Source organism: Mercenaria mercenaria, chromosome 5 (genome assembly GCF_021730395.1).
Source record: "Mercenaria mercenaria strain notata chromosome 5, MADL_Memer_1, whole genome shotgun sequence".
Classification (NCBI taxonomy): domain Eukaryota; kingdom Metazoa; phylum Mollusca; class Bivalvia; order Venerida; family Veneridae; genus Mercenaria; species Mercenaria mercenaria.
Window position 1 is genome coordinate 86,711,073 of NC_069365.1, and position 26,640 is coordinate 86,737,712.

The following is a 26,640-nucleotide window of genomic DNA, read 5'->3' on the forward strand; positions in this document are numbered from 1 at the left end:
AACATAAATATGATAAAAAGTCATACTGATATGTTACAACATTACAGGGAACCAACAAAAAGCAAAAAATTTAGCGCAAATTAGTATACACGGGAGACCACTCTCGACAGCAAATTCACGTGTTCGGTAGTTTCCGCGGCTTAAACGGTGAGAGAGTTTAAACTTACCCGTGTACTTGTGTTGTTTTCGGTGTAAATAATACTAGTGTTATCGGCAATGAAAATATTTCTATTCCTGACAAGTTCTTAACAGTATTGCCACAATCAAATTGTATGCTTTTTAAACAGAGAGCCAGCTAAAATCCTTTACCTAAATACTGTAGACGTCTTCAACAGAAACTGAATGTGTGTGTGTGCAGATCGTATTCCACTTTTCTTTGTTGTAGCGATGACCGCTTCTGTGCTGTATCGTTGTCATCTCTGGTTACTGTTACTCTTATTGTGCTTATTCTCTGTTGCTTTATACAAAAATGTTTTCTAGTATTTTGACTTAATTTTAATTTGAGGGAAGTTGTTCATTTACATTAATCAAATCTCCCTGAATCTGTTATGTATTTACTGAAAGCTTTGACCAGTACGGTTTTTCTGAGGCAAATATTCGTTGGGTACTTTTTTACTAAAACACCGTTCAGGGTTCACTGATTTTACGGAAACTGTCGGAAATTCTCGTTCCTAGCTTTCTATGAATTTCATATTACAAATGTTAAAGTCGCATTTGATTAACTTCGTGCTGCTTAGTGCTTATTTAGCACTGTTTTCGCCTTGCATAAATTTCAGTCATTGCAATACTAAGAATCCGTGAATTTAAAGTAGGGACCTACATAGAAAAGGTCTACAACAGTGACCTATATATCAAAAACAAAAAACAACGGGCAACAACTAAATGTTAACATGCATGTGTTAGTTTTATATAATGGAGGAACGATTTAATCAATTTCAGAAAGTAAAACGTACAAAACACTTAGAACTTGTTCACATAAACATTTTAATATGCCACAGAATGGATGCATTTGCCATTTACACGCAAGAATATGCGTTTGACATACATGCAGTGACGAAAGATGCAAGGTATGTGCCACTAACGGATGGAAGGTAACACAAAGACGCATGGATGTTGCATTTAGTTTAAAACAAATAACACAAGGCAACATGCATTTGTCATTTAGCAGCATGCATGTCCTGGCGGAGATTCCCTAAATTGCAGTTGCAATGTTGAAAATGACTTCTGAACTACATAGGATGTCTGTGCTGGTCGCAATGACCTTGAGAAGGAAAGCGGTTTCATCTCAATAACTAAAGAATGCGTTGGCCTACAATCGTCGAACTTTACAGGATGATTGCCAGTGGTCAGCAAATAATTCCTATTGTTTTGGGGTAAGCTGGTCACATGTCATGCCAGTCACAATGACCTCGAGAACAGTCGTGGGTTCAAGTTCAATATGTGTTTGTTAAGTTGTATAAGTGTAGCACGCGACTTGGTCTGACTTCACCAAATGTTATGATCTGTTTTGAATTAGAGCCTTGTTAAAACAGCCCTTTGCACAAGTAAAATCAAAAGTTCACAATCTGTTAGGGATAGGCTTTCTGAAACGGGTCCCTGGTTTCTTAATTTGCCGGGAGACACTCAAGAGGATCTATAACATTCCAGAGCCTAAACCGGATTCGTACCAGGGACCTCTTAACTGATAGTAGTATTATCCTTTAGATGTCTTTTACATTTATTTATTTCAGTGTCATATAGAGAATGTTTGTTTGTTTCTGTAAAAGACAATAAACCCTGATATCGTATTAGAATCAAAATAATTTATCTTAAGCACTGGTTTTCTTTTGAATAAAGTCCAATGCCGTTCTTTTTGACAAATGTTTAATTTAAAGCTTTTGAAACCCAGTGTCGTCTCTATTCCAATGTCCAATGTCGAACTTCTAGCCAACTTCACGCACTTTCCTCAGACATATTTAATCAATGAACATTCAAAATGAAAGGTGTCTATATTAAGTAAAATGTCACAGTTTTGATTTCATTTTTACTGTCGTAGGTACGATAACTTACGCTCGGAACTTTTCAAAAACCCAGATGGAATAGATCCAGAAATTGATATGGTTGAATTCCTTTTTTTAACAGATAGAACTATTGTTAATGTTGGGAAATTTATAATAGATACCTTAAAGCTTAGAACCAACTAGTTCATTTCTCAACACATGTTATGTTATCACTTGTTATATACTATCATACACCACATTATATTTACTTGCTTTTAACTGTAAATCGTATATTCATGATTTCTCTATAATCCAGTATATGTTGAAATTGAGTAACTGATAAGCCAGCCTTGGTCTGAGTATCGATCTGATCTCATTGTTATAGAAATTGTACTTTATCTGTTTATTTTGTATCTGTCACTGTAATAAATAATGAATATACCTTGAGCAGTTGTCCTTTATCCAAGGCGTCATAGATAAAAGTGTTAACGTCGAATAACGGATTATTTTGTTTTCTCTCTCGGTTATAGCTCTCGTTTAGTAATTCTATGCCATTTGCGCATCGTTTGTACCTCTTGAGGATCAAGACACAGATGACCGAACGTTGTTATGACTTCTGCTTCATAAGCTTATAAATTTCAGTTGATGTTTGACAAAATCTCTACATAACTAAGCAAATGTCTGATTATCAGTTCGAACCGATGACGATTTTACGTGCAATAGCGTTGTTGTTGATTTTTGCTTTTCGCGTCCGAATGATGCCAAAAGTGGACTATCAGTGCGAACATTAGCGGTCGAATTAAAAAGCGACTGCGCCAGTTATGCAAAGCTATGGTAATTAAAACGTTCCACGTGCATCACAGGTCAACAAAACTTTTACAAATGGAATATTGCAAAATCACACAAAGATAGTGAATTACAATGATATATCTCACATTGCACTATACACAAAAGGCGGCTTTTCATAGCAAAAGTCTACGTAATTTTGGAATAGCTCTTGTACATGACGTAGGATCAACGAAAAGGGAACTAAACACTTGTACATGTAGTTTATTTAATATACCTTCTCTTGTAGATATTTCTGGTCTTATAGAAGAGCTGGATGTAAACATCAGTTCCACAGCGATTTATACCGTGGATCAAAAGATGGGCATGAATGGGTCGGAGTTTAGCAACAAATCCTTACTAGTCCACTCTGAAAACGGGAAGTTTGTATTACAAGTTTTTACAAAAAGAAATGACTACGTCGAAGGCCTTTTGGCTATTCCGGTACAACGTATGACCGGTCCAAACCAAAACGCCAGTACACCTATCTACGATCACGTAGTTGCTACTTTCTGCGCGGTTGGAGGCTACTGTCAGATTGCCATAGCTGCGGCAGAAAACAACACCGAAGTGTTCATTGACATTCCGACCAACGTTGAAGAAATAGCCTTTTGCAATCAATCCTCATATTACCGCTCGAAATTCGACAAAAGAATTACGATGAACCAATTCGATGCCCTTCAGCTCGAAACAACATTCGATCTAACAGGAACCGTCATCTTCAGTTATAAGCCTATTGCTGTTTTTGTTGGCTCAAGAAATGTTACAAATGGAAACATAACTGCGCACACAATGGAACAGCTAGTCCCTACATCACACTGGGGAAAGGAATTCGTTGTTCAAAATTTAGGATCTAATGGCTATGGCGACATTTTGAAGATAGTGAGCCACTTCTCAAGCACAACCGTGACAATGTCGGGTTTTCCGGCTTTCAATATAACAGAGCGATACCACACTGTGACACGTCGGCTGGACAAAGGGATGAGAAGTCATATACAGGCGTCACATCCAATACAGGCAAGTATAATAATTTAATATCGAATAGATTTTATGATGCATTAGGTTCAGAAATAATACTAGTAATACTAGTAATCCTACCGTGTTTGAATCACACTAGACAAATATTATCACCTTTGTTTGTCTAACGATATTTGCAATACTACGGATATCAATACATGTCACTGTCAAAGATGTTGTTTGTTTTGTCAGCTGGTGTTCTTGTTAGAGTCTCGCATGGCTATATTAGATAACACGATTAAATTTTATATCTTTATTTCTATATATTCCTTAGATAATAATTTAAGATGTTGTTTTGGTCAGATTACATTTCTTCTAACTGAGAGGAACACAAAGACAGAGTATAATTAAACTTAAAAAGGCTGGTCAGTTCTTTGATACAGGAAATATTAACACGGAGCTTTCTGCTTTATGTCAATCAAATTAGAAATCAAAAGAAGCCAATGGAAGTTTTTCGGTTTTCTTTTTTATTCTCGATACAAAGATCCGAAAATGTTAATAACTGAGTGGCTTACATGTCACATTATAACAAAATGAGCTTGAAACACATAATAGTTTAAATTGTAAAATTGTCTTATTATGAAAACTCTCTATAAATTGCTTAACGTTTGTTAGCATTGCATCTGCTGCTTATGAACACGAGATAATGAAACTTGTAGCATATTATATATTTTTTTAATCATAATCCAACAATATATTGTTGCGTATAAAATGTATAGTGGTAGTTCTGCCACGAGATAGCTAGGTAGCCATCGTGATACTAAAAATGTTATCTTGATGAAGCTAAGTTTTCTGAAAAGATTGTCTCAATATTCGGAAGTTTCCTGGAAATATTATTGCGATAATTTACATTATTATCTCGATATTTTTTGCGTAAGTGCCCACAGCACTGGCACCAGACCAGAAAGAAGATGTGTTTGTACATGTTATACTTTTTTTTTCTTTTTTTAGTTTATTCAAAAGTCAAGGCCCTTATGGGCATCTGACATAAACATTACAAACAATGTAACATACAACATGGCATATGAAACAAGATGTAATTATTGTGAATTGTGTACAAGGAGGATGAGAAATTTTATTAAGGTAGTGGACCCGGAATCACAATTGGTAAACTATAAACCCTCTAAATAATCTACAAACCCGAGAAAAATAAGCAAACACTCGGTTGTTACCCAGTTTGATTTCGGATCCATCACCCCAACACTAGCAAATTATCTAAGACTAGACATCATATTTTACAGAAAAAACTGCCAATTTAAGTAAAATTGAGGATGAGAAATGTTGTTAAGGTAGTATGCCCGGAAACACAATTGGCAAACTATAAACTCACTAAATATTCTGCACCCAAAGAAGAACAAGCAAACACCCGGTTATTACCAAATTTGATTACGGGCCCATCACCTCAAAACTAGCAAATTATCTAAAACAAGACATTATGTTTTTACAAAACACTGCCAATTTAAGTAAAGTCGTTCTATCTTCGCAATTCATAAGTTTGGAGAATTTAAAAGCATTAGGACGTTTAAAGTACTAGTCATCGATATATTGTTTTCTAACATTATTAAAGAATGTACAATTAAAGAGATAATGAAATTCATCGCCTAACAGGTTATTATCACATAATTGACAGATTCTTTGTTCTCTAGCAATATTGTAAAATCTTCCTTTTTCTATAGGTAATTTATGATTCATGCACCTAAATTTACATAGTGTAACAGCAAGATCATTTGGCAGAAGTTTGAAATATTTTTCAAAAACAAATTCTTGTTTATACATTCTGTAATTCAAACATTTACTTGAATTATTAACAATACTATTCCAGTTTTGCACAAATTGATCGTTAAGCCTGGAGTTAACAGTCCTTTTAAATGAGTTAAACAATGGAGTGTTTTGTTCGAACCAATAATTGGACATACCCAGATTATTCAAATTATCTCGGACAAAGGAGATCCAACTAAATTTAATATTTAATCTTTCATGCAAAAAAAGTGATGTTCTATATATGATATTGCAAATTTTATCTTCCTTGGAATTCACAAGCTTACACCAATAATTTAAAACTCTACTTTTGATACGATTAGAAAGTGGTGTAATACCAAATTCGCCATATAACATACAGTTAGGTGTGCTCTGCTTCAGATTCAAGATATATTTAAGATATTTCAATTGAAATTTATCAATAATATCAACGTTTTCAATTCCCCATACTTCCGAGCTATATAAAAGAATAGGTGCGACCATGGTGTCAAATAGTTGTAATTGCATATCAATAGGCAAGTGCAATTTTCTAGACTTTTTAATAACAGAAAACATGGCTTTGCGGGCTTGGTCAGTCAGATAGGTTTAGGTTTTACTAAATTTCCCATTAAAAGAAAAAATAACACCCAAATAAGAAAAATGGTCGACAATATCTAAAACGTTTTCTTCAAAACGAAAGACAGGAAGGTTACGGATACCCCTCTTATTTTTCCAAAACATTACTACTTTAGTTTTCGAAGCATTGACTTTAAGGCCCCATAAATTACAATATTCTGACATAGTATTCAAAGCTGTTTGGAGATCAAGAGCACTTTCTGCTAGAATAACTGTATCATCAGCATACAATAATAAAAATAGTCTGAGAAAAACCTCTACATCATTATCACTTAACATCTGGTTAACATTTTCAGACAAAAGTTGCAAACCTGTGTATTTAGTGGACATAAAGTCATTTAAATCATTTAAAAATAATGAAAACAGTACAGGCGATAAATTTTCACCTTGTCTAACACCAGTCTGACTAGCAAAAAAATCAGACAAAGTTCATGACTTTACACATGACTTAGCTTTTTCATACATATTAAAAATAATTTTGAAACATTTTCCATCAGCATTATGATTTAAAATCTTACGCCATAAAGCAGTGCGGTTGACTGAATCGAACGCCTTACGATAATCCACAAAAGCACAGAGCAGTTTCTTATTACTAGCAAGATACATATCAATTAAAAACTTCAAAGAAAATATAAGGTCAACAGTACTATAATGCTTTCTGAAACTTGCCTGTTCTTCACATAATAAGTTATTAGACTCTAAAAAAGAATTTAATCTAATGTTCAATAGAGATGTAAATAATTAACCAAAGCAGCTTAGTATTGTAATTCCCCTATAATTATCTGGGTACCATACCCCTAGATATTCTATAAGAACCATGGTCATGAACGGGAAATTATACTAACCCATTTCAATCGCGCATTTCATACCTAAAACACGCAGTTCGGTAAATGTGTACTAAGATATTGGACAAGTGGTAATTTATCTTCCACTGTGTACCGGTCACATTTCTTCAATAATTTTTGTCTTATTTGAAACAACGCGTAGTTTATAGTTTTTTCAACATTACATAAAAAAACTTCGTTGAACTTCCCTAGTGAAGTTCCGGTCTAGGTTACTAAACCAGTCTGATTGGCTGATGTGAAAATGTATGTCAGTCGTCGTTTAACTACACGTGTACGCTAATATTTGTATATGCAGCATACATGTGCAATATGAATTAAATAAACAATACAGATGTATACCAATGTATAACTTCAAATTCAAAATCATATATAAGATGACTTTCATTCATCATTTCGAGTTTTATTGTAGAACTGTCTGTTTCTATTTGTTTACATTTCGCCTAACATGTGCACACTACTGTGACTTCTAGACCGGATGTTCATTAGGGAAGTTCACGCAAGGTTTTTTTTCTGTAACGTTAACGAAAGCATACAGTATGTGGAGTATCTCTGCAACATGAAGTATTACGATAATGTGGCTGGTGCACGAGGGAAGATAAATTACCGCTTGTTCAATTTGCTGGGTACCCATTCACCAAATTGCGCGTTTTAGGTGAGAAATGTACGATTGAAATGGGTTAGTGTACTTTCCCGTTCATGACAATGGTTGTTATAGAATACCTAGGGGTAGGGTATAACATGTACAGAGGCATGTTATTTCTGGTCTGGTGCCAGTGACCCACAGTTGCCATTTATTAGCAAGATAGCTATCTCGAGCAATTTTCTTGATATTTCAAACCTTTCAGAAAAATAACTTAATCTCAGTAGCCTAAAGCTTCATGGAAAAAAAATGCATATCTTGAAAACAATAACTTTTTGGGATAATGTTTTCAGAAAAATGCACAACTTTTCTGGGAAGTTTAGAATATTATCGTGAAAGCTACGAAGTATCTCGTGACAGTTTCAAGTACAAACGCTAAATTTTGCGCTAAAATATTTTCCGAAAACAAATGAAATATCTAGAAAATACCATGTTTTGCTGAAATGTTTTCAGAAAAATGCGTACATTTCTTGGAAAGTTTACAATATTTTCGTGATACCTACCTAGCTATATTTCGTGGCAGAAATGTGCCACCATAAAATTTATATTCGTCATTAGTTCTATTTAATAAAGTGTTGCGTTAACGGGCGAGGTCGGGGTTTTCAGTAGTAGTCGGAGTACAGTAACTTATTCCGTACACCCTCGCTCGGAAATTACCCGTCAGCTTAGCTCAGCAGCAGGAAGAAAGCGAATCTTTTGAGCTTGTGGTCCTAAGTATAATCTCCGGTTGACGTGTATTTTCTCAAAAACGCTTTTATAAATCACATTGTGTCTAAAATCATTCGTATTCCGCTTCTGATTTATGTAGAGAAGTTGGCAGTTACATGCAGAGAACAGGTAAGTACTGATACGGAAGCAAAAAACACCGGTCAGATTAAGTGCCTCTCGTTACATAACTGAACTGCTGTTGAAAACAAACGCACAAAACCCATAACAAATTATTTTATTGACGGGTTTGGATTTAGATTGTGCTTCCAGTAACACGTACCTGTGCCAAATGTCTTCTTTGATTTGCTACGCCTCTCAACGCCCCTCCTTCCCTTCCTCAATAATAAAGGTACAGCTTCTAGTCTCTACCTGTTTGTGTTTTGATATTTGTAGATGGGCTAAAACCTGTAATGACTAGCCTGAAGGAATAAGAAACCTTCCCATTTAAAAGTATGATCTAAATAAAGTTGTGAGAGCACTGTACATATTCAAAATCGATTCATTGTAACAGTTGCTCCTGCCATACACGTGCATGCATGACGACTTGATTCTGTTTTCACTTAATTAATTGCTTAATTTATGCCATTTAAGGTGATTCAGATTACTGGGCTAACTTACGCCACAGATGGTGAGACATCCGCTCTCAGTATGACCGTAGTACCATCCATACAGAACGCCTTGCAAAAATTTACCGTAGCTTGTCAAGAGGACACACCTGCACAGTTTCATATTGTTACAGGTAAAACTAACAGAACATTTGACCGCATCGTGAATTAATGGTCGGTTTATAATAGTATGTGATCTTTTGATATCTGCGTAAGCTGACTTGCGTGAGTCGTTTCCCAATAAATTACTACATATGGTTAAGGTAGTGGTCCTGTCACAATAATCGGCATTTTCCGCTTGATAACGGTTTCTCCGTATGCAGTTTCCGCACTCTCCGGTTGTTTCGAAGAATAATTTTCTGTCACTGAAGTCAAATACAGAGAATACGGGAAAATTGCCGGAAATTGCCGATGTTCATCACCGGTCAATTGCCTTAATTAAGTGATTTGATAAAAGGCATTGTGTCTGAAATCATTCGTCATCCACTCTGATTCATGTGGAGAAGTTGGCAGTTACTTTGTGATAACAGGCGTATACTGGTACATAATCCAGGAACACCGGTTAGGTTAACTGCTAGGTTAATACTGAAAAACGGCGTTAATCCCATAGCAAATAAAAAAAAAAATAAAAAAAAAAAAAAACTAATCAATGAGAAAATTAGATGTGTGTCCATAGGACACAGGTGCCCCCCATTCTGCCACTTTAACATGGTTTAATGACCCAGGTTAAACAATTTTTAAGATGTTTGCAACACAAACTTTTAAGAACCTTACGTGTATTTTTCACTTAGTTGGCCATAACTCTGGCCTAGCTGAGTAAAATCCTAAAGAGAACACTTCTTAGGCTATAAAACAATCCTCTAATGTTTTATGATTCTAGGTCAAGTACATTTTAACATACATGTTTCACAATTTTTTTTTAGTAAGTCTGGACAAAAAGTCTGGTCTTGTGTAGCGAAAAAATGACTGTAGGTAAAATATTTTCGGAGCTACACGCGACAAAACATTAAAATGACAATTTTTTCTTAGGTCAGGGGCCATAACTCCTACAATACTGAATGAATCCGGGCGCGAAACTCCAGGTGCACAACTGCACATGCTGACCAACATTCCTGTAAACTTTGGTAACTCTAGGTCAAATACTTTTGGAGCTACGCGCGACACAACATTAAAATGACCAATTTTTAACTAAGTCAGAATCCATAACTCCTACACGACTGAATGAATCCGGACGCAAAACCCTAGGTGCACAACTGCACATGCTGACCAACATTCCTGTAAACTTTGGTGACTCTAGGTCAAATACTTTTGGAGCTACGCGCGACACAACATTAAAATGACCAATTTTTAACTAAGTCAGGGACCATTACTCCTACACGACTGAATGAATCCGGACGCGAAACCCTAGGTGCACAAATGCACATGCTGACCAACATTCCTGTAAACTTTGGTGACTCTAGGTCAAATACTTTTGGAGCTTCGCGCGACACAACATTAAAATGACCAATATTTTACTAATTCAGGGGTCATAACTCCTACACTACTGCATTAATCCGGACGCAAACCCCAGGTGCATAACCACACATCCAGACCAACATTCCTGTAAAGTTTTGTGACTCTACGTGAAATACTTTTGGAGCTAGGCGCGACACAACACCAAAATGACCAGTTTTTACAAAGTCAGGGGCCATAACTCCTACACGACTGAATAAATCAGGACGCGAAACCCCAGGTGCACAACTACACATGCTGACCAACATTCCTGTAAAGTTTTACAATTACTCACCAGGTAGTAGGTAGTCAATTTTTTAAGTAATTTGTGTATGGTGATACTATATGAAGTTTGTAGGTGGGGTATATAGGAGTGAGCTTGTCGGTCGGTCGGTTGTTCGGTCCGTTGGTTTTTATGGTTTCCGGACAATAACTCATGAAAGACTTGACAGATTGATATAATTTTTGGCACAAATGTTTTACATCATAAAACACAGGCAAAGTTCCAACTTGGCTACAAACCACAATTTTTTGACGTAGTTATGACCCCTTTCCAACTTAAAAGTTGCCAAAAAATCATGGTATCCGGACAATAACTGATGAAAGGCCTGGCAGATTTAAATAATTTTTGGTACACAGGTGTAACATTATAAAATACAGGTCAAGTTCGACTTTGGCTACAAAACGCCATTTTTGACGTAGTGATGGCCCGTTTTCAACTTAAAATTTGCTAAACTCATGGTTTCCGGACAATTACTCATGAAAGGCTTTCAAGACAGATTAAAATAATTTTTGGTCACTATTGACTGTATGGTTTTATTGAATTTAAAACCATACTGAAACTATTGGCACAATTCTGGCAACTTTGCGTGGTCTTTAAAAGTGAAAAAAGATCGTAAAAACAGCTTTTTGTCAAACATGAGCGTAAACTTTAGTAGAACCAAGAAAATGTTACTATATTGTTTTGTAGTGGAAAATGTAGCGGGGAGTTTTTTAACATATAAATTCTTACTGTTAAAAAAGTTTTCTTCTGATTCAGAAAAAGATTCATGTCTTGAAACCTCCGCTGCGGGTGAAAAGTACCCGAAGAACTCGAAAAATTACGGATGTGAGAAGCCGGTATACGAGTCCAGAATGAAATATACAAAGTTTATGATAGGTACTATAAACGTTAATATCAAGGAACATGTAGTCGATGTCACAAACGATAAATCTGACGTCAGTGGAATTCTAAAATGTGGCCAAACTGCGACGATGCCAATCGGTGTCTTTTACAACAAAGTGAGTATAATTGTGTTTTAAATAAAGTGCAAGGTTTAGGTGCAACCAAACTGCATAGATTTGACGATTGTGAAAGTTAAAAGAATATTTTACTTTAATGATTAACACCTGTTTGATTCTTTTTTAAACTTTATATAAGTTGACCTTACATTAATTCTAGATTGAAAACTAAGCTAAGAAAAGTGACATTAGACCGATCTTCCAGTTACATTATCCTTGTACCAATGAAAACATAATTCATGTCCAAAAAAAATATATGGTGGAGTTAATTTCAGTTTATTACAATAAGGCTTGGCTGTCATCTGTTTGACATAAGCGGTCAGTCAAAACATAGTCGTTTCTGTCATGTTAGTGGTTTTGGCGGCAAATTGAAATCAAGATTGATGTAACACAGCAAACAAGGTCAGCATAAACAAATGCGTACGGACGTATACGTGCCAATATTCAAAAGTTTACAGCTATAATTTTAGACAATATTTCAGATTTCAATTCTCAACTAAAAGAGGTCATAAAGTCAACACATTCAAACAATCTAGGGTAACGGAGCCTCAGGATCTTTTGGTATTTAGACGAAGTTAAGACCACCACACCACGATAGCCGCCCACACTTAAATTAAGGCATGCGTGAAAGCTACCGTGAAAAAAAGCTAAAGCAGTCCAAAAGCCAATACCAAAAACGACTGAGTGATATCAGGCCATAAATCGACACACTCTTAATCTAATGGAAAGTCAGTGCTTCTACCCAGGTGCCCGCCTGTAACGAAATAAAGCCTGGAGGGGCACATAGGGTCTTCCTCCAACATCAAAAGCTGGAAAGTTGCCATATGACCTATACCGGTGTCGGTGTGACGTAACCGTCCCCTCCACCACCCCCTCCAAAAGAAAAGGCCAAACAAAAATCCTTTTCTCCTTTGTTCCTGTTTAAAAATATATAACTAGATCCAATGATTATAAACTATACTATAGTAATCTGACGGCGGTAATAGAATTTTTTCAGGTTTTAAGATACGTTCATAAATTTTCAATTTATCAATGAAAGCAATTTGGGTGGGGACTTTTCCGTTATAAATTTTTGCTACCAACATTTAGAAAAGAAATCCATTTTTCTTTTTAATTTTATTTTTGTGGATTGTAATATACATTCAGGATATCCTAGTTAACATAAAAGCAATGTTTCCCTGCTAATTTCAAAGTTTATAAAACGTCTAAAAATGTTTTGAAATTTTAGTTTTGCCTGATTTTTACAATTATTAGAAAAATACATTTTTGTAATAAATTTAGCATAATAAAAGATATTTTGAAAATTCAAAAACAGCCTACTACCACCCTCACAGACATGTAGAATGATATGTAAGCGCCTCGTAGGATTCAAGCCTTGCAATATCCACTCGAGACGAATACAACATTACAGATCAAATTAAAAGTACTGTTATAAGGATGCTATTTTATACTTTCAGGACGTTACTGGTACAATCCCTGCAAGTATTCCTGAGTACCAAGGAGGCACCTGTTATGGTATTTGATATGCTCTTGGTCCGTATTCATCAATGCTTAATATCTGAAACTTAGACCTAGTCTCATAATGTTATTTCTTTTTGTTAAAAACAGATAAATAAGCTGTCCACATAGAGATTATGTATAATGGCTAAGTTAGAAAAGCTCTACTTTAAATGTTGCACACGATTTTGTTCGATCAGCTCCATAAAAGGAGGAAATCTGAAACAAAATTTTCAATAATAATTCCTGCTAATTAAAACAAATATGTAAACTTTTAACAAATATTTGAGAAAACAATTACCGAATTTAAGACTTAACAAAGAAGAAATGTATTTAGCAAAATGATACATATTCCTACAAAGTTTCATTACATTATTAAGAAGAATCACAGTGTTTAGCAATCCATGTTTCAGATGAATACGGACCTTTTCTTAAAGTTAATTTCTTGTTATGATATCTTCATGAACTCGAGTTTAAAATGTGGTTCTTTGAAAATCTAGACAGCGCACTTCTGATTTAGATACTTCATAATTAGGTTGTGTTTACTTTCATTACACTACTCATTGGGCATCCAAATACTGTAACAATTTAAACTGGTTGGTTGGTTCATTTTTGTTATAACCATTTTCCCGAATCTTTGAAAGCACATTTTTTTCTGTTTTATGCATTATTTTTGTAAGAGGTTATTTTTATATTTCGGGAAAAAAAATGATAGAGGGTTTCTGTGTTTAATTACACCTAACATTTTTGATTGTATAATAATGTATGTATAAAATATACTTTGTTTCTGCACAACCAAAGACTTCGAAAACGCCTCATGCATATATGAGCCGTGCCATGAGAAAACCAACATAGTGGCTTTGCGACCAGCATGGATCCAGACCAGCCTGTGCATCCGCGCAGTCTGGTCAGGATCCATGCTGTTCGCTAACAGTTTCTCCAATTCCAATAGGCTTTAAAAGCGAACAGCATGGAGCCTGACTGCGCGGATGCGCAGGCTGGTCTGGATCCATGCTGGTCGCAAACCCACTATGTTGATTTTCTCATGGCACGGCTCATATAGCAACACAGGCGCTTGAAGTACTGTCAATAAATATATGCATTATTATATCCTACCCTATCAATATACTATAAAAAAGTACGGATCTTTTTCAGAGATCTATGGTCTCCTCAGGGGATCTAACCTGCATATATATTTTGTTGATTAAGTTTTAAACACCCTGTAATTGCAGTGACTTAATTATATAGATTGTATGCAGATATCTTCATATTCACTTATCATTATGAATTAAATATGACCAAATATAGTGGGTTTTTTGTGATTCTTGAAGCTTGACCGCTGTCACCTGTGCCCGTGAAGCTTGTGTAATAATCCATGTCACACACACCTTTAAAAAACTTTAAGACTTAGCTGTATGTCACCAAACCACAGTACTATTTGGAAAACGAACAACATCTTTACCAACAATCTACCTGTCCAATAATGCTTTACCGTAATGTTCCGTACGGCTTGATACTTAAAGGCACTGACCTCCGGATTTTAGCTTAACTTAAATTGATCCTTCTTTAAAATTGAAGTTTGGTCCTACTATAATGAACATTAGAATATGAATTTTTGTTTCTAAGATATCTTAAAAATGTCGAATCAAGAAGAAATAAAAGATGTCTATGTCGGGAATCGAACCCGGGCCGCTGCGGCAATAAAAACGTTTCCGCTGTCTTTACCAATACCACCATGGAGGAATACGCGTGTAATGTATTAAAGATAGATATTTATAATAAAGGCAGTTTCCCTCAAGTAAAACATGACAAATTCGATTTTTATTGTAAAGAATAAGTAAATGCAACATTTAGTATGTCAGTAATTAAGTTTCAAAGCCTTCTTACGAAATATAGCATTAATTTCCTTATACCTATTTCTTTCTTTTCTTTTGTTGTCGTACTGTCTGGAGGGCAATATTCTCAAAAGTTGTCCCTTTTAAAATGAGAAATAGAAAAAAAAACAATTGCTGAAAAATACGTTAAACAATTATTGCAAATCCATCAAAACAAATATATGAAATAGTATTTTAATATGGTGATTTTAAAATCGTTGAACTAGCCGAAAATGTGGCATTTTAGCAGCCCTTTACAGGAATTCTATTTATATATCAGTAAATTGACACTTTTTTGGGTAGAGTAATATACATGTTTTATGCGCTGTAAAATTCATGAAGAACAACATTTTCTTTCTATGATTTGTGTTGTTTGATTTTTTTTTCAAAATATTGGCCTAACCGTTACAGGTTGTGGTCAGATACAAGCAAATAAAAATATTTTTCGAACTGTCCGACTTTTTAGCTCACCTGAACCCGAAGTCCTCAAGTTGAGCTTTTGTGACAGGTAATGAAGTATTTCGACCCCCATAGAATAACGACCCCCGGTCATTATTCTATAGAAAATGTGACTCCTTTCCTGTAAAATATTGACTCCCCTTATAAAAAACTGACTCCCTTTGAAAACTCTATAGAATAACGACCCGCCGGTCATTATTCTATAGAAAAACTGACCCCTCCAAGTAAAATACTGACTCCCTAAAGATGACTCCCTTCGAATCTCATAGAATAACGACCCCGGTTATTATTCTATAGAAAAAGTGACTCCTTCCATGTAAAATACTCACTGCCGAAATTACTACATTCGAACTCTCATACAATATCGATTCCCGGACATTATTCTATTTAAAAAAGTTACTCTTTCCGTGTAAAACACCGGCTCCTAAAAAGACTTTCGACGATAATATCTATTAAAAAGTGATCCCCACCAAACCTAACGGACAATTTTACTAGATCTACAACTCTAATACCCTCCATTGCCAATAGTTAACATTTTGATTGTACTACTACTACTGGTGCCGCTACTTCTATTGCTATTACTACATGTACTTCTTCTTCTTCTTCTTCTACTACTACTACTTCTACTACTACTACAACTGCTACTACTGATACTACTATACCTGCTTCCACTAATACGTCTTTTATATCTACCTCTTCTTCTCCTGCGGCTGTTGTTGCTGTCACTTATTCCTCTGCTGCTGCTGCTGCTGCTGCTGCTACCACTGCCACTACTACTACTACTACTACTACATTCTATTGTTGCCGCTACCGTACTTTACTGCCACTGCTAAGTATTGCAACTTCTATTAATACTAAGTTCTATGCTAACAGTTTCTTGTGCAGTTTTCTTCTGAAGAATTACTTCATACCGAAGTTTGCAGGGATTATTGACACTGGTGTGTTTTGTGAACGTATTGTGAATTGTTATTTTCCTGAAAAAAAATGTATACACCAAGATACAGCGTCTAGAAATAGAATCCCATACCGTTGCGGAATGCTCTGATTTCTGTGTCAAGTGATGGTATCTGGGGCTAATGGTCAAACGGAAGTACGGACGGACAAGGGCAATTCTATATGCCCCCCTCCCCCGAGTGGGGGGGGGCATAAAATGCAGCAATTAGGCCTTAGATACATGAGTTATCACTAAATTTGACCAAATGACCGGGGGTCGTTTTTTTATGGGAGTCAATATTCTTCATGAGGTTCAGTTTACTTCACGTGGAGGAGTCATAGTACTATGATCTGGAGGTCATAATACTATGACCGGGGGTCACTTTTTCTATAGAATAATGACCGGGGGGTCATTATTCTATGGGGGTCGAAATACTTCATTACACAGGTACGTCGTCCGTCAAGATTTGGTTTGTTTACACTCTAGAGGCCACAGATTTGATCCAATCTTTATGAAACTTAATCAGAATGTTTGTCTCTATGATCTATAGGTCAAGTTTGAAACTGGGACATGTGGGATTAAAACCTAGGGCTGTAGGCCAGATCAAAGGAAAATGTTGTTAACACTTAAGAGTTCACAGGTTAAGTTTGGACCTAATGAGAATTGGTCAGAATAATTGTCTTGATAACTTATAGGTCAAGTTTAAATCTGGATCATGCGGGGTCAAAAAGTCACCTGGTCAAATCAAAGAAAACCCTTATGTATGTAAAAGGAATGTAATAAGGGCTGCAATTTTCACAATAGAACTTCATGAAATTTGACCAGAATGTTTGTCTTTATGACATCTAGATCAAGTTTGAATATGGGTTATATGTGGTCAAAAACTAGGTCACCTGGTCGATTCAAAGAAAAACGTTGTGTATGCAATAGGGGCTGCATTTTACACTGAATATTTACGGAATTTGATCAGAATGTTTGACTTGATAAAATCTAGGTCAAGGTCAAATATGGATTATCTAGGATTATAAACTAGGCCACCCGGTCAAATCAAAGAAAAACTGTGTTTGTGTTAAAGAGGTTGCACTTTTCACTACAACTAGAAAAAATGGGTTATCTTGGATTAAAAACAAGGTCACCTGGTCAAATAAAAAAACACCTTGAGTATGCAACAGGGGTTGCATTTTTCACTGGATATTTGAACAGATTGTTTGTCTTGATAAAATCTAGACCAAGTTATAGGTCATCTGGGGTCAAAAACTAGCAATAAGGGCTGCAATTTTCAACTGGATGAAAATTAATAATTTTGTAAAGAGCGGGGAAAGGGATTTAAAAGTAAAAATAAAAAGTAACACAATTTCTGTCATTACGTATATAGTGTTCTACATTTTATCATGTTTACATATTTCGTATCAAAATAGAAATTACATAAAAAGTCCAGAGTGCATATGATAATCATGAAGCTGATATTTTAAACAACTCTAATTATTTAAAGCAAAAGCGACAAACTCACATTTTCGTGCTTTTTGTTACAGTGAGTAAAAATATAATAAACTTTCATTAACAATAGAAGTATTCAAGTTTTGTTATTGTGTATCATTGTAGAAGGAGGGAAAGCAAGGACACAATTCTTTCCGAAAAGCACAACAGCTGGTCCCTACATTCTAGATTTGACAGATTACGCGGAACACGTGCTTAAGCTGAGAGTTCAAGTCTGCGGATCTGCAGATCTACGGTTCATGAATTCTGATAACGTCATTGATGTCATGCTAAGCTACGAAGGAATAAGGATCGCCTCTTGCTCACCTGACTGCGAATATCAAAATACAACGAACTTTACAAACGACAGGTAAAACTAAAAAAGTAGCCACAAATGAAACACATCGCTGCTCCCACTTTAGCTAAGATTTTCTATAGGACTGACAACATATTTGTTTTGCCTTTCATTGTTTCAACGAAAATCCTCATGCCTTATAGTTTTCAACTATTTTCCAGTTTCTTTCAAGGAGCTTAACTTACGGCTTACTCAAATACTATTCTTTTCATAATGAAACAAAATTACGAAGAAGCTTTATCCGCAGGGAAGTTAAAACAATTTCAGTCTTAGAAACTGTGAACGTTTCGATTGATACAATTTAATAAAGGATATTCAATATTTCATATATTAATATAACGGCCTTGCTCGATAATAGGGTTATTATAACAGTACCTGTGTTCGGCTCGAGTAGATATTTGCCAGATCGGATCTCACAAGGCGCGCAAGCAACGAGTGTGATCCGACCTCAGAGCCGAATACAAAATGCCAGATCTAGCTACTGTTATAATGACCCTTTTATTATATACTTTACCGTTTTGTTTGTTGTTTTGCTATTGAATGAAATCTTCAATGTTTATCGATATTAAAATAGAACTAAGTAAAGATTTCATGTGCGCTATTTATAAAACTGTGTCAGGGCATGTATATTTATGAAAGTAGTCCGGCAGCATACAATACGGAATGTACAGTACGGAATTTTACAGGGACAATACAGAATTTTTCTGCTTGTTCATATTTAATCGTGAAATACAATAGGGTTATTATAACAGTAGCTCAATCTGAGATGCTGTATTCGGCTCGATTCGATTTTTTCCAGATCGGATCTCACGAGGCGCGGCGCGCAGGCGCCGAGTGTGATCCGACCTTGCAAAATCCACGAGAGCCGAATATAAAATCCCAGATCTAGCTACTGTTTTAATGACCCTTTTATTATATACCTCTACCTTTTTGTTTGTTGTTTTCTTATTGAACGAAATCTTCAATCTTTATAGGTGAAGATTTTATGTGCGCTATTTATAGAACTGTGTCAGTTCATGTATATTAATGAAAGTAGTCCTGCAGCATGCGATACGGAGGTACAATACGGAATTTAAAAGGTACAATACGGCTTTTTTCTGCCAGTTTATATTTAATTGTGAAATACAAGCCAATTCTTTACAGAATTTATATAGGTATATAATAAAAGCAGATTTTTTACAGAATTTATATAGGTATATAATAAATACATATAAGCCGCGCCATGAGAAAATCAACATAGCGGCTTTGCGACCAGCATGGATCCAGACCAGCCAGCGCATCCGTTGTTCGCTAACAGTTTCTCTAATTGCAATAGGCTTTGAAAGCGAACAGCATGGATCCTGACCTAGTCTGGATCCATGCTGGGCGCAAACGCACAATGTTGGTTTTCTCATGGTGCGGCTCATATATTTGTGTCACGCTGACGCTTTGGTTATTCGGCAAATTACGTGTAATACACTACCCTGCTTACATCTTGTTCTAACATTTAAATGGTAAAGAATAGCAAATAATAACATTTAAAGTTCAGCTTGTTTTCGTTTTCATAAGACAAGCTATAAAGTTTCAGCTCGACACTCGACCCCTGTACCGAATTCTGTGTTAGCTTAACATTCAGCTTGGCATTAGCCTTTTCCAATGTCCGTCAGCTATGTAGAGCTATCTGGACAATGAAGTTTTCTTTTACGGCATGTGGAAAAATATTGGTAATTGTGAATTAATATTGGTATAGAAATGTAAGTGTGAAGCAAGTATGCCTGAAAAAAGGACGCGGTTAAATATTAATAGGGAGAAAACAGTTGATTCAGAAATCGGGCTGTATTTTGACATAATTTTTTCTCTTTGCAGCGAAAATGCTGTCATGGAAGATACATCAGAATAAACACCTTCTAAGCAGTTTGTGTTTGCACGTGCTACACGTGTCCAATCTAAATTGAGGCTTGTTTGGAAGATCGTGTTTTTACCTGAATGCGTTGCCTCTTAAAATAAAAGTCACTTTTATTATTATTATTATTATTACTATTATTATTATTATTCATTGGTGCATTTACTTTTTTTCAGTTTTAATGCAGAGGCGGGAAAAGACTGCACTTCTGATATGTCTTTCTTCTGGTTTTGGCATACAGGAAGTACCTTCTGCCTTGGGACCGGTTACAAACATCAGAAAGACAAGTGTGAAAAAGAAGCAGACAACACAGACAACACAAATAACATAGTTAGGATAAATATTGAAAACCCATTCGACAAAGTTTCAATGATAGGTACATTTGCGAATGCATCTTTTAACTGGGGTACGTATGTACATATTTATGTATAAATCGTTTAAGAAAATGCGGCAGTTGAGCAGTTGTATTAACCATATATGAAACAATCACTCATTTAGAAAATATTTATATCATATTTACATACAGGTCATTATAGGAAGGATAGACAAGTGCATCTATATCAGTTATAGTCGGAAAATAGCAAAAATGCTAATGTAATATGTTTAAAAAAAGACGACTCAAAATAAAGAATCTTGTATCTTGTATCTTATGAATAATACAACGTGCTTATACGTTTATATCTGTGCAACTGCCAAGTTCTCCTTAACTATTAGTATATTTTGTTTCGATGCGTACTCCATTTTCGTCATTTGTTTATTTAACCTTTACTCTGCTAAATGTCTAAAATGGACTGATCCATCATTCAAGTTCACTGAAAATGCACTGACTGAATAGCGAACAGTGAAGACCACGACGAATTTGCAGGCTGACCTTGGTCTGCACTGATCGCAAAGACACTTTAGAAAATTGATTGCATGTCTATTCGATTTATGTATAACTATTCAGGGCATTTATTTATCTGTTAGAATTTCAGTTTGTGTAATAATATTTAAGAATAAAAGATTATGTTCTATATAAACATATGTTAGATTTAAGCTTGTTACAGTAGATTTGAAGGTTTTTATTTGTGTACACTCGTACCTTGTAGTCTTAGTGTTAACTATATAGGAATATATGTCACCTATTTGCTTTTTGTATGTATGTAAAAGATGTAAGGAAAGGACTTTAAACCAGCATGGCAAAAAAAAAACAGAACGTGAGACATGTATAGTTTTATACGTCCGTCTCTGAAAGAACGGGGCTTATTATGTGAACACCCGTGTCGGCGGGCGGTCGGCGTCCAAAGCATGTCTGCTCTTTAAGTCGAACAGTTTCATCCTGTCTTCGCAAAACTTGCTGACAATGTTTGTGGACATATTATCTCGGTCAACTTTGATAACCAGCCACATCGCCTAAGGCACTCTTGGATTATGGCCCTTGAATCACTCGAAAACTGCAATTTTAGTCTTGTCCGCTCTCTAAATCGAACAGTTTTCATCCTTACCACCAATCTTGCTGATAATGTTTGTGGGCATAATATTTCGGCCGAGTTCAATAACCAACCAAATCGCCCCAGGCACTCTTGGATTATGACCTTTGTATTACTCGAAAACTGCGAATTTAGTCTTGACCGCTTTCTACGTCGAACAGTTTTCATCCTATCATTACCAAACTTGCCGACAATATTTGTGGGCATACTTTCTAGGCCAATCACTCAAATCGCCCCAGGCACTTTTAAATTATGGCCCTTGAATTAGGCAAAGTTCGTTGACGGGCGTATTTTGTGACAGTCTGGCACTCTTATTCAGTCATATTAAATGCTGATATGTTGACATATTGCTGCTTCAGAATTTTGGTTCATTTCATTTCTATACGAGAAAAACTTGGCCTACCCCACAATTTTTAATCCCCCAACAAATATTTATGAAAAGAAACATTTGAGACAACATTATATGAATTAATTTTAAATCTCGGTAAAACATGATCATATGTAGTCTTTCAATGAATAGTAAGAACCTTTCTTATTGTGTTTAATATCTCGGTAAATCAATATCGTAACAACTGTTTTCGTATCTGGATATAACTGTCTGCTTACCCTAATTCTAAATATCTACCAGTATTTCAGATATTGTATATGACTAAATTTCAGATATTGACTATATGATTAAATTTCAGATATCGTATATAACTGATATTAATTAAGATATTTTAGATGATAAAATTTCAGATATTGTAAATGATTGATATTCAGATATTGTATATGATTAAATACTACGTTGCCTACTGTTTATTTTTTTATAATTTAGCATGTATTTTATGCATGTATTTTTGCATGTATGTATACTGAGCACGAAATGGAAGCAATGATTTAAGCAAAGCTATTTCTATATTACAGATCTTATACACGTTGATGGCTGTAAAGAATATGATTCCGGTAAGTTGTTACATCATATACACCTTGATGGGCGTAAAGAATATGATTTCGATAAGTTGTTGTCTTATATACACGTTAATAGCTGTAAAGAATATGATTTTGGTAAACTGTTACCTCCTGTACACATTCATATGCGTAAAAATAAGATTTTGTTACGTTTTTGTCTGATACACACGTTGATGGGCGTAGAGAACATGCAAGTTTCTCTATTCGGCTGCAAAGACCAAAATAGCAATTTTGGCCATTTAAGGGGGCATAACTCTGAAATCCATCATGGGATCTGGCCAGTTTTCGAAAGGAACCAAAATATTATGCCAATACAAACTTTCTGCAAGTTTGATTAAAATTGATTGCAAAATGTGTCTCTATCGTGTTCACAAGCCAAATTACCAAAGTTTGGCTCTTTAAGGGGACATAACTCTATGACCTGTGATGGGATCTGCCCAGTTTTCGAAGGAATGTGAGATATTATGTCAATACAAGCTCTGTGAAAGTCTAATTTAAACTGATTGCAAAATGTGGTTTCTATTGTGTCCACAAGAAATTGTGGACAGACGACGGACGACGGACAGACGACAGAAGTACTACGAACGAAGGGCGATCACAAAAGCTAACGTGAACGTAATTGATATATGTAATTAAAATGTAAACAATAATAAAATTCGGATAGACTTAGAAATATGAAGCTATAAAAGACATAATATCCCATATAAAGATCTACAAAATACAAAATCTTGTACAAGAAGCTACAGGTAAAATATTGACATTCTTCGACAAAACGATTTTCTAACAAAGAGTTTACAAACTTCTTCACTTTGTGAGAAATAAGCTAACTCATTGACATGGAAAGGAAAGTGGTGATCTTTTTTATTTATCTTTTGGATATGCGAACCGGGGGAAATTTATAGTTTTATGAGGACTGTTTTTTGTAGCAAAAATCTATTGTTTTTTCTTGTTTCTTATTTATACTTATCTTAGATGTTACCTTATACTTCAAAATAGTATTAAAATTATATTAACAACGTTATTCGATAACAAGTATTATAAAAAGCAGGCAAAATAATTATGCTAATTAACATCATACATGTACGCATACGCAAAGGTGTACATAAATATAATGAGTCGTTTTCTTATCCTGTGTATATTGTGCTAATATGTAGTCCACTTGTATGTCTATGCGTGCGTGCGTGCAGATCCGATATAAAGTTATTAGGTATAAGCGTCGATCTGTGTAGGAGCACAGATGCACGTCACGGTCAGAAAAAGTCTAGAAAATATTTCATTCCGGTTGCATCCGAGATTTAAAAAAAAAATTGCATTGTTTTCCGTTATTGGTATCGAAGTATCTTTATTAGTCCCCTACTGGTTAAAAACCAGTTTCGGGTACTATAGGATTGCGCTTTTCCGTCCGTTATTCCGTCCGTTTGGTCCATAACTATCCATACTATTACTTTGTACAAATGTTCCTAACGATAAGACGACGCGTCGTGCGCATAACCCAGACCCCTAGCTCAAAGATCAAGTCCACACTTGGAGGTAAACGTCATTAAGGCTTTCTTCATATCCAGTCTTGAAGGGATTTTAATATTACTTGGAACATGTGTCATGCACAACTTTCAGACACCTAGCTCAAAGGTCAAGGGCACAATAAAATGTTAACATGACATAAAAGCGTCTGTTTCGTGTCCGGTCCAGAACACTGTCACCCATCTAAGGATTACAATATTATTTGGCGTAAATGTTCCCCATAATCAGACGACATGACATGCTAAACACACGGAACCGTAGCTCAAAGATCAAGGTCAGACTTGGAGATCAAAGGCCAAAGGGGTTTACTCGTGCAAAACGGGATTTTAATATCAATTTGCAGAACAATTCCCCTAAATGAGATGACGTGTCATGCAAAAAACCCAGACCCCTAGCTTAAATATCAATTTCAAACGTGGAGGTCAAATGTAAACAGGACATTTTCCTGTCCGGTCTGTAACTCCAATCTGAAAGGGATTTTGATATTACTTGATACAAATGTACCCCATAATTTATAATAAGACGCCCAGTTATGCACAACACCCACAGCTCTAGCTCATAGGTAAAAATCACACTTGGAGGTCAAAGATCAAATGGGCTTGTTTCTTGTCCGGGCTGTAACTCAATAATCCGTAAAGGGATTTCAATATTACTTGGCACAAATGTTTCCAATAATAAGGTTACTTGTCATGCGCAACACTCAGATCCTTATCTCAAAAGTCAATGTCACATATAGGCGTCAAATGTCAATGGGGCTTTTTCCCTGTCTGGTCCATAACTCTGTCATCCATTGAGGGATTTCAGTTTTGTTTGGCACAAATGTTCCCCATATTTAGACAAGATCTCTTGCGAAACGCCCATATCATTGACACAAAGGTCAAGGTCATGTTTGGAGGTCCACGGTCACACGGGATTTTTTTCTCCTTTCTGGTACATAACTCTGTCATTCATTAAGGAATTGGAATATTACTTGACATAAATGTTCCTCATAATGAGACAGAGTATGATATGCGGACACCCACTTGTTCAAAGGTCAAGGTCACACTTGAAGTTTAAAAGTCAAAATTGAGTTTTTCCTATCCGGCCTGTAAATTATTTTAATGTAAACTCACTTGTGATATGGACCCCATAAAAATTGTTGGTATATTTTCTACAGAATTACTTCCCTTTAATATGATGGTTTCTTACATTTTCCTCAAATCTTTTTTTTTTCGAAATGTGATCAAAATTGAAATTAGATACAATGTTATGTTTATAGATGTTTTAAGCAATCAACATCTAAATATTTTTGTATATGCAAACTATATTCCAATCTTTGTGCTATAGCATATTGTATATATAATACAGTATTGTTTATCCATCATTGACAGATAACAGATCATTGTGTAATACATAATTAGAGAAAATTAGTTGCCTTCCAGTAGAGGACTTTGTATTTCGTGGCAATACTTCATTCACTTTTTTCTTAAGGATGGCGTTGTGCAGACAAATTCGTGAATTGTTCCCAGTATGACGAAGGATTTTGTACAGATCAAAAGAACAGCGGGTTCGCAAGTTTCTATTGTGCAAAGTTTTGCGGAAAATGTGAGCAATTGCTATTTATTTTATCAGAAAAGAAATGAATACCACACGGATAGAGTGTCAACGCTATGTTCTGATTGGTACCGTACAATTTACAGAGTGAAACTATAATTCTAAGGCAGTTTATGTCTAAGAAGTGTATTTACAGCCATAAGAATAATTCAAAAGGTGGTATATAACATTTTATAAAATCTCAGTGACGGGTTGTAAATTTTCTATTGCTTTTAAAAGCTTAGAAAGAGGTACAGTTGAAACTCGGTATCTCAAATCTCAAAGGACCGATCGTTTTACTTCGAGAAATTAGATTTATAATGATATTTTGTGCACATACCTGAAATGAAGCGAGTTCGAGGTATCAAGTTTCACTGTACTTTCACTAAAGGTGAAAATGTCTCACCCACCCGGTCAATTTTAGCTAGGGCTGACCACCTGCACACAAAAGTGTTAGTGCATTTTGAATGGTATTCAATGCTTGAATGAACCGTGTCACTGATTTTTGATTACTTTTTTGTATGTCTTTTTATTTCCAAGAGGGATATATACCTTAAACCATACAAAAATGCTACAGAATCAAAACAAATGTTTGACGCTGTTCGCCACAATCAGGAAATATTGCATTAAATTCGGTAAATGTTTTGGGTATGTTGGGTTACCCCTAGCTGTATGCCTTATTTAAATGCTATTATTACTGCTGTGTACACGTCCAGTAGAATTCAGTATTGTACTCAACACTGTCTAATAACCTTATAATGTGCCTAAAAATATGCTTATTGACGTTTTGTACAAGAGCGACTATTCATTCTTAGAAAATATATTTGTTAATGACTGAATGTCTGCATATTCATCTTGAAACTTTTCACACTGGATTGTTGTTGTT

The 26,640-nt window shown here is 35.4% G+C and overlaps 1 protein-coding gene across 1 annotated transcript in view; it reads left to right on the forward strand.

Moving 5' to 3' along the window:
- LOC123557844 (uncharacterized) overlaps nucleotides 1-26,640 on the forward strand; it is a 99,343-nt gene that overhangs the window by 42,258 nt on the left and 30,445 nt on the right. Inside the window, exons 8-15 of the mRNA XM_053544748.1 lie at nucleotides 3,055-3,821; nucleotides 8,979-9,126; nucleotides 11,523-11,764; nucleotides 13,222-13,279; nucleotides 18,131-18,374; nucleotides 20,418-20,647; nucleotides 22,617-22,655; nucleotides 25,653-25,766. Coding sequence (XP_053400723.1) covers nucleotides 3,055-3,821; nucleotides 8,979-9,126; nucleotides 11,523-11,764; nucleotides 13,222-13,279; nucleotides 18,131-18,374; nucleotides 20,418-20,647; nucleotides 22,617-22,655; nucleotides 25,653-25,766 — 1,842 coding nt within the window. The remainder of the gene's footprint in view (nucleotides 1-3,054; nucleotides 3,822-8,978; nucleotides 9,127-11,522; nucleotides 11,765-13,221; nucleotides 13,280-18,130; nucleotides 18,375-20,417; nucleotides 20,648-22,616; nucleotides 22,656-25,652; nucleotides 25,767-26,640) is intronic.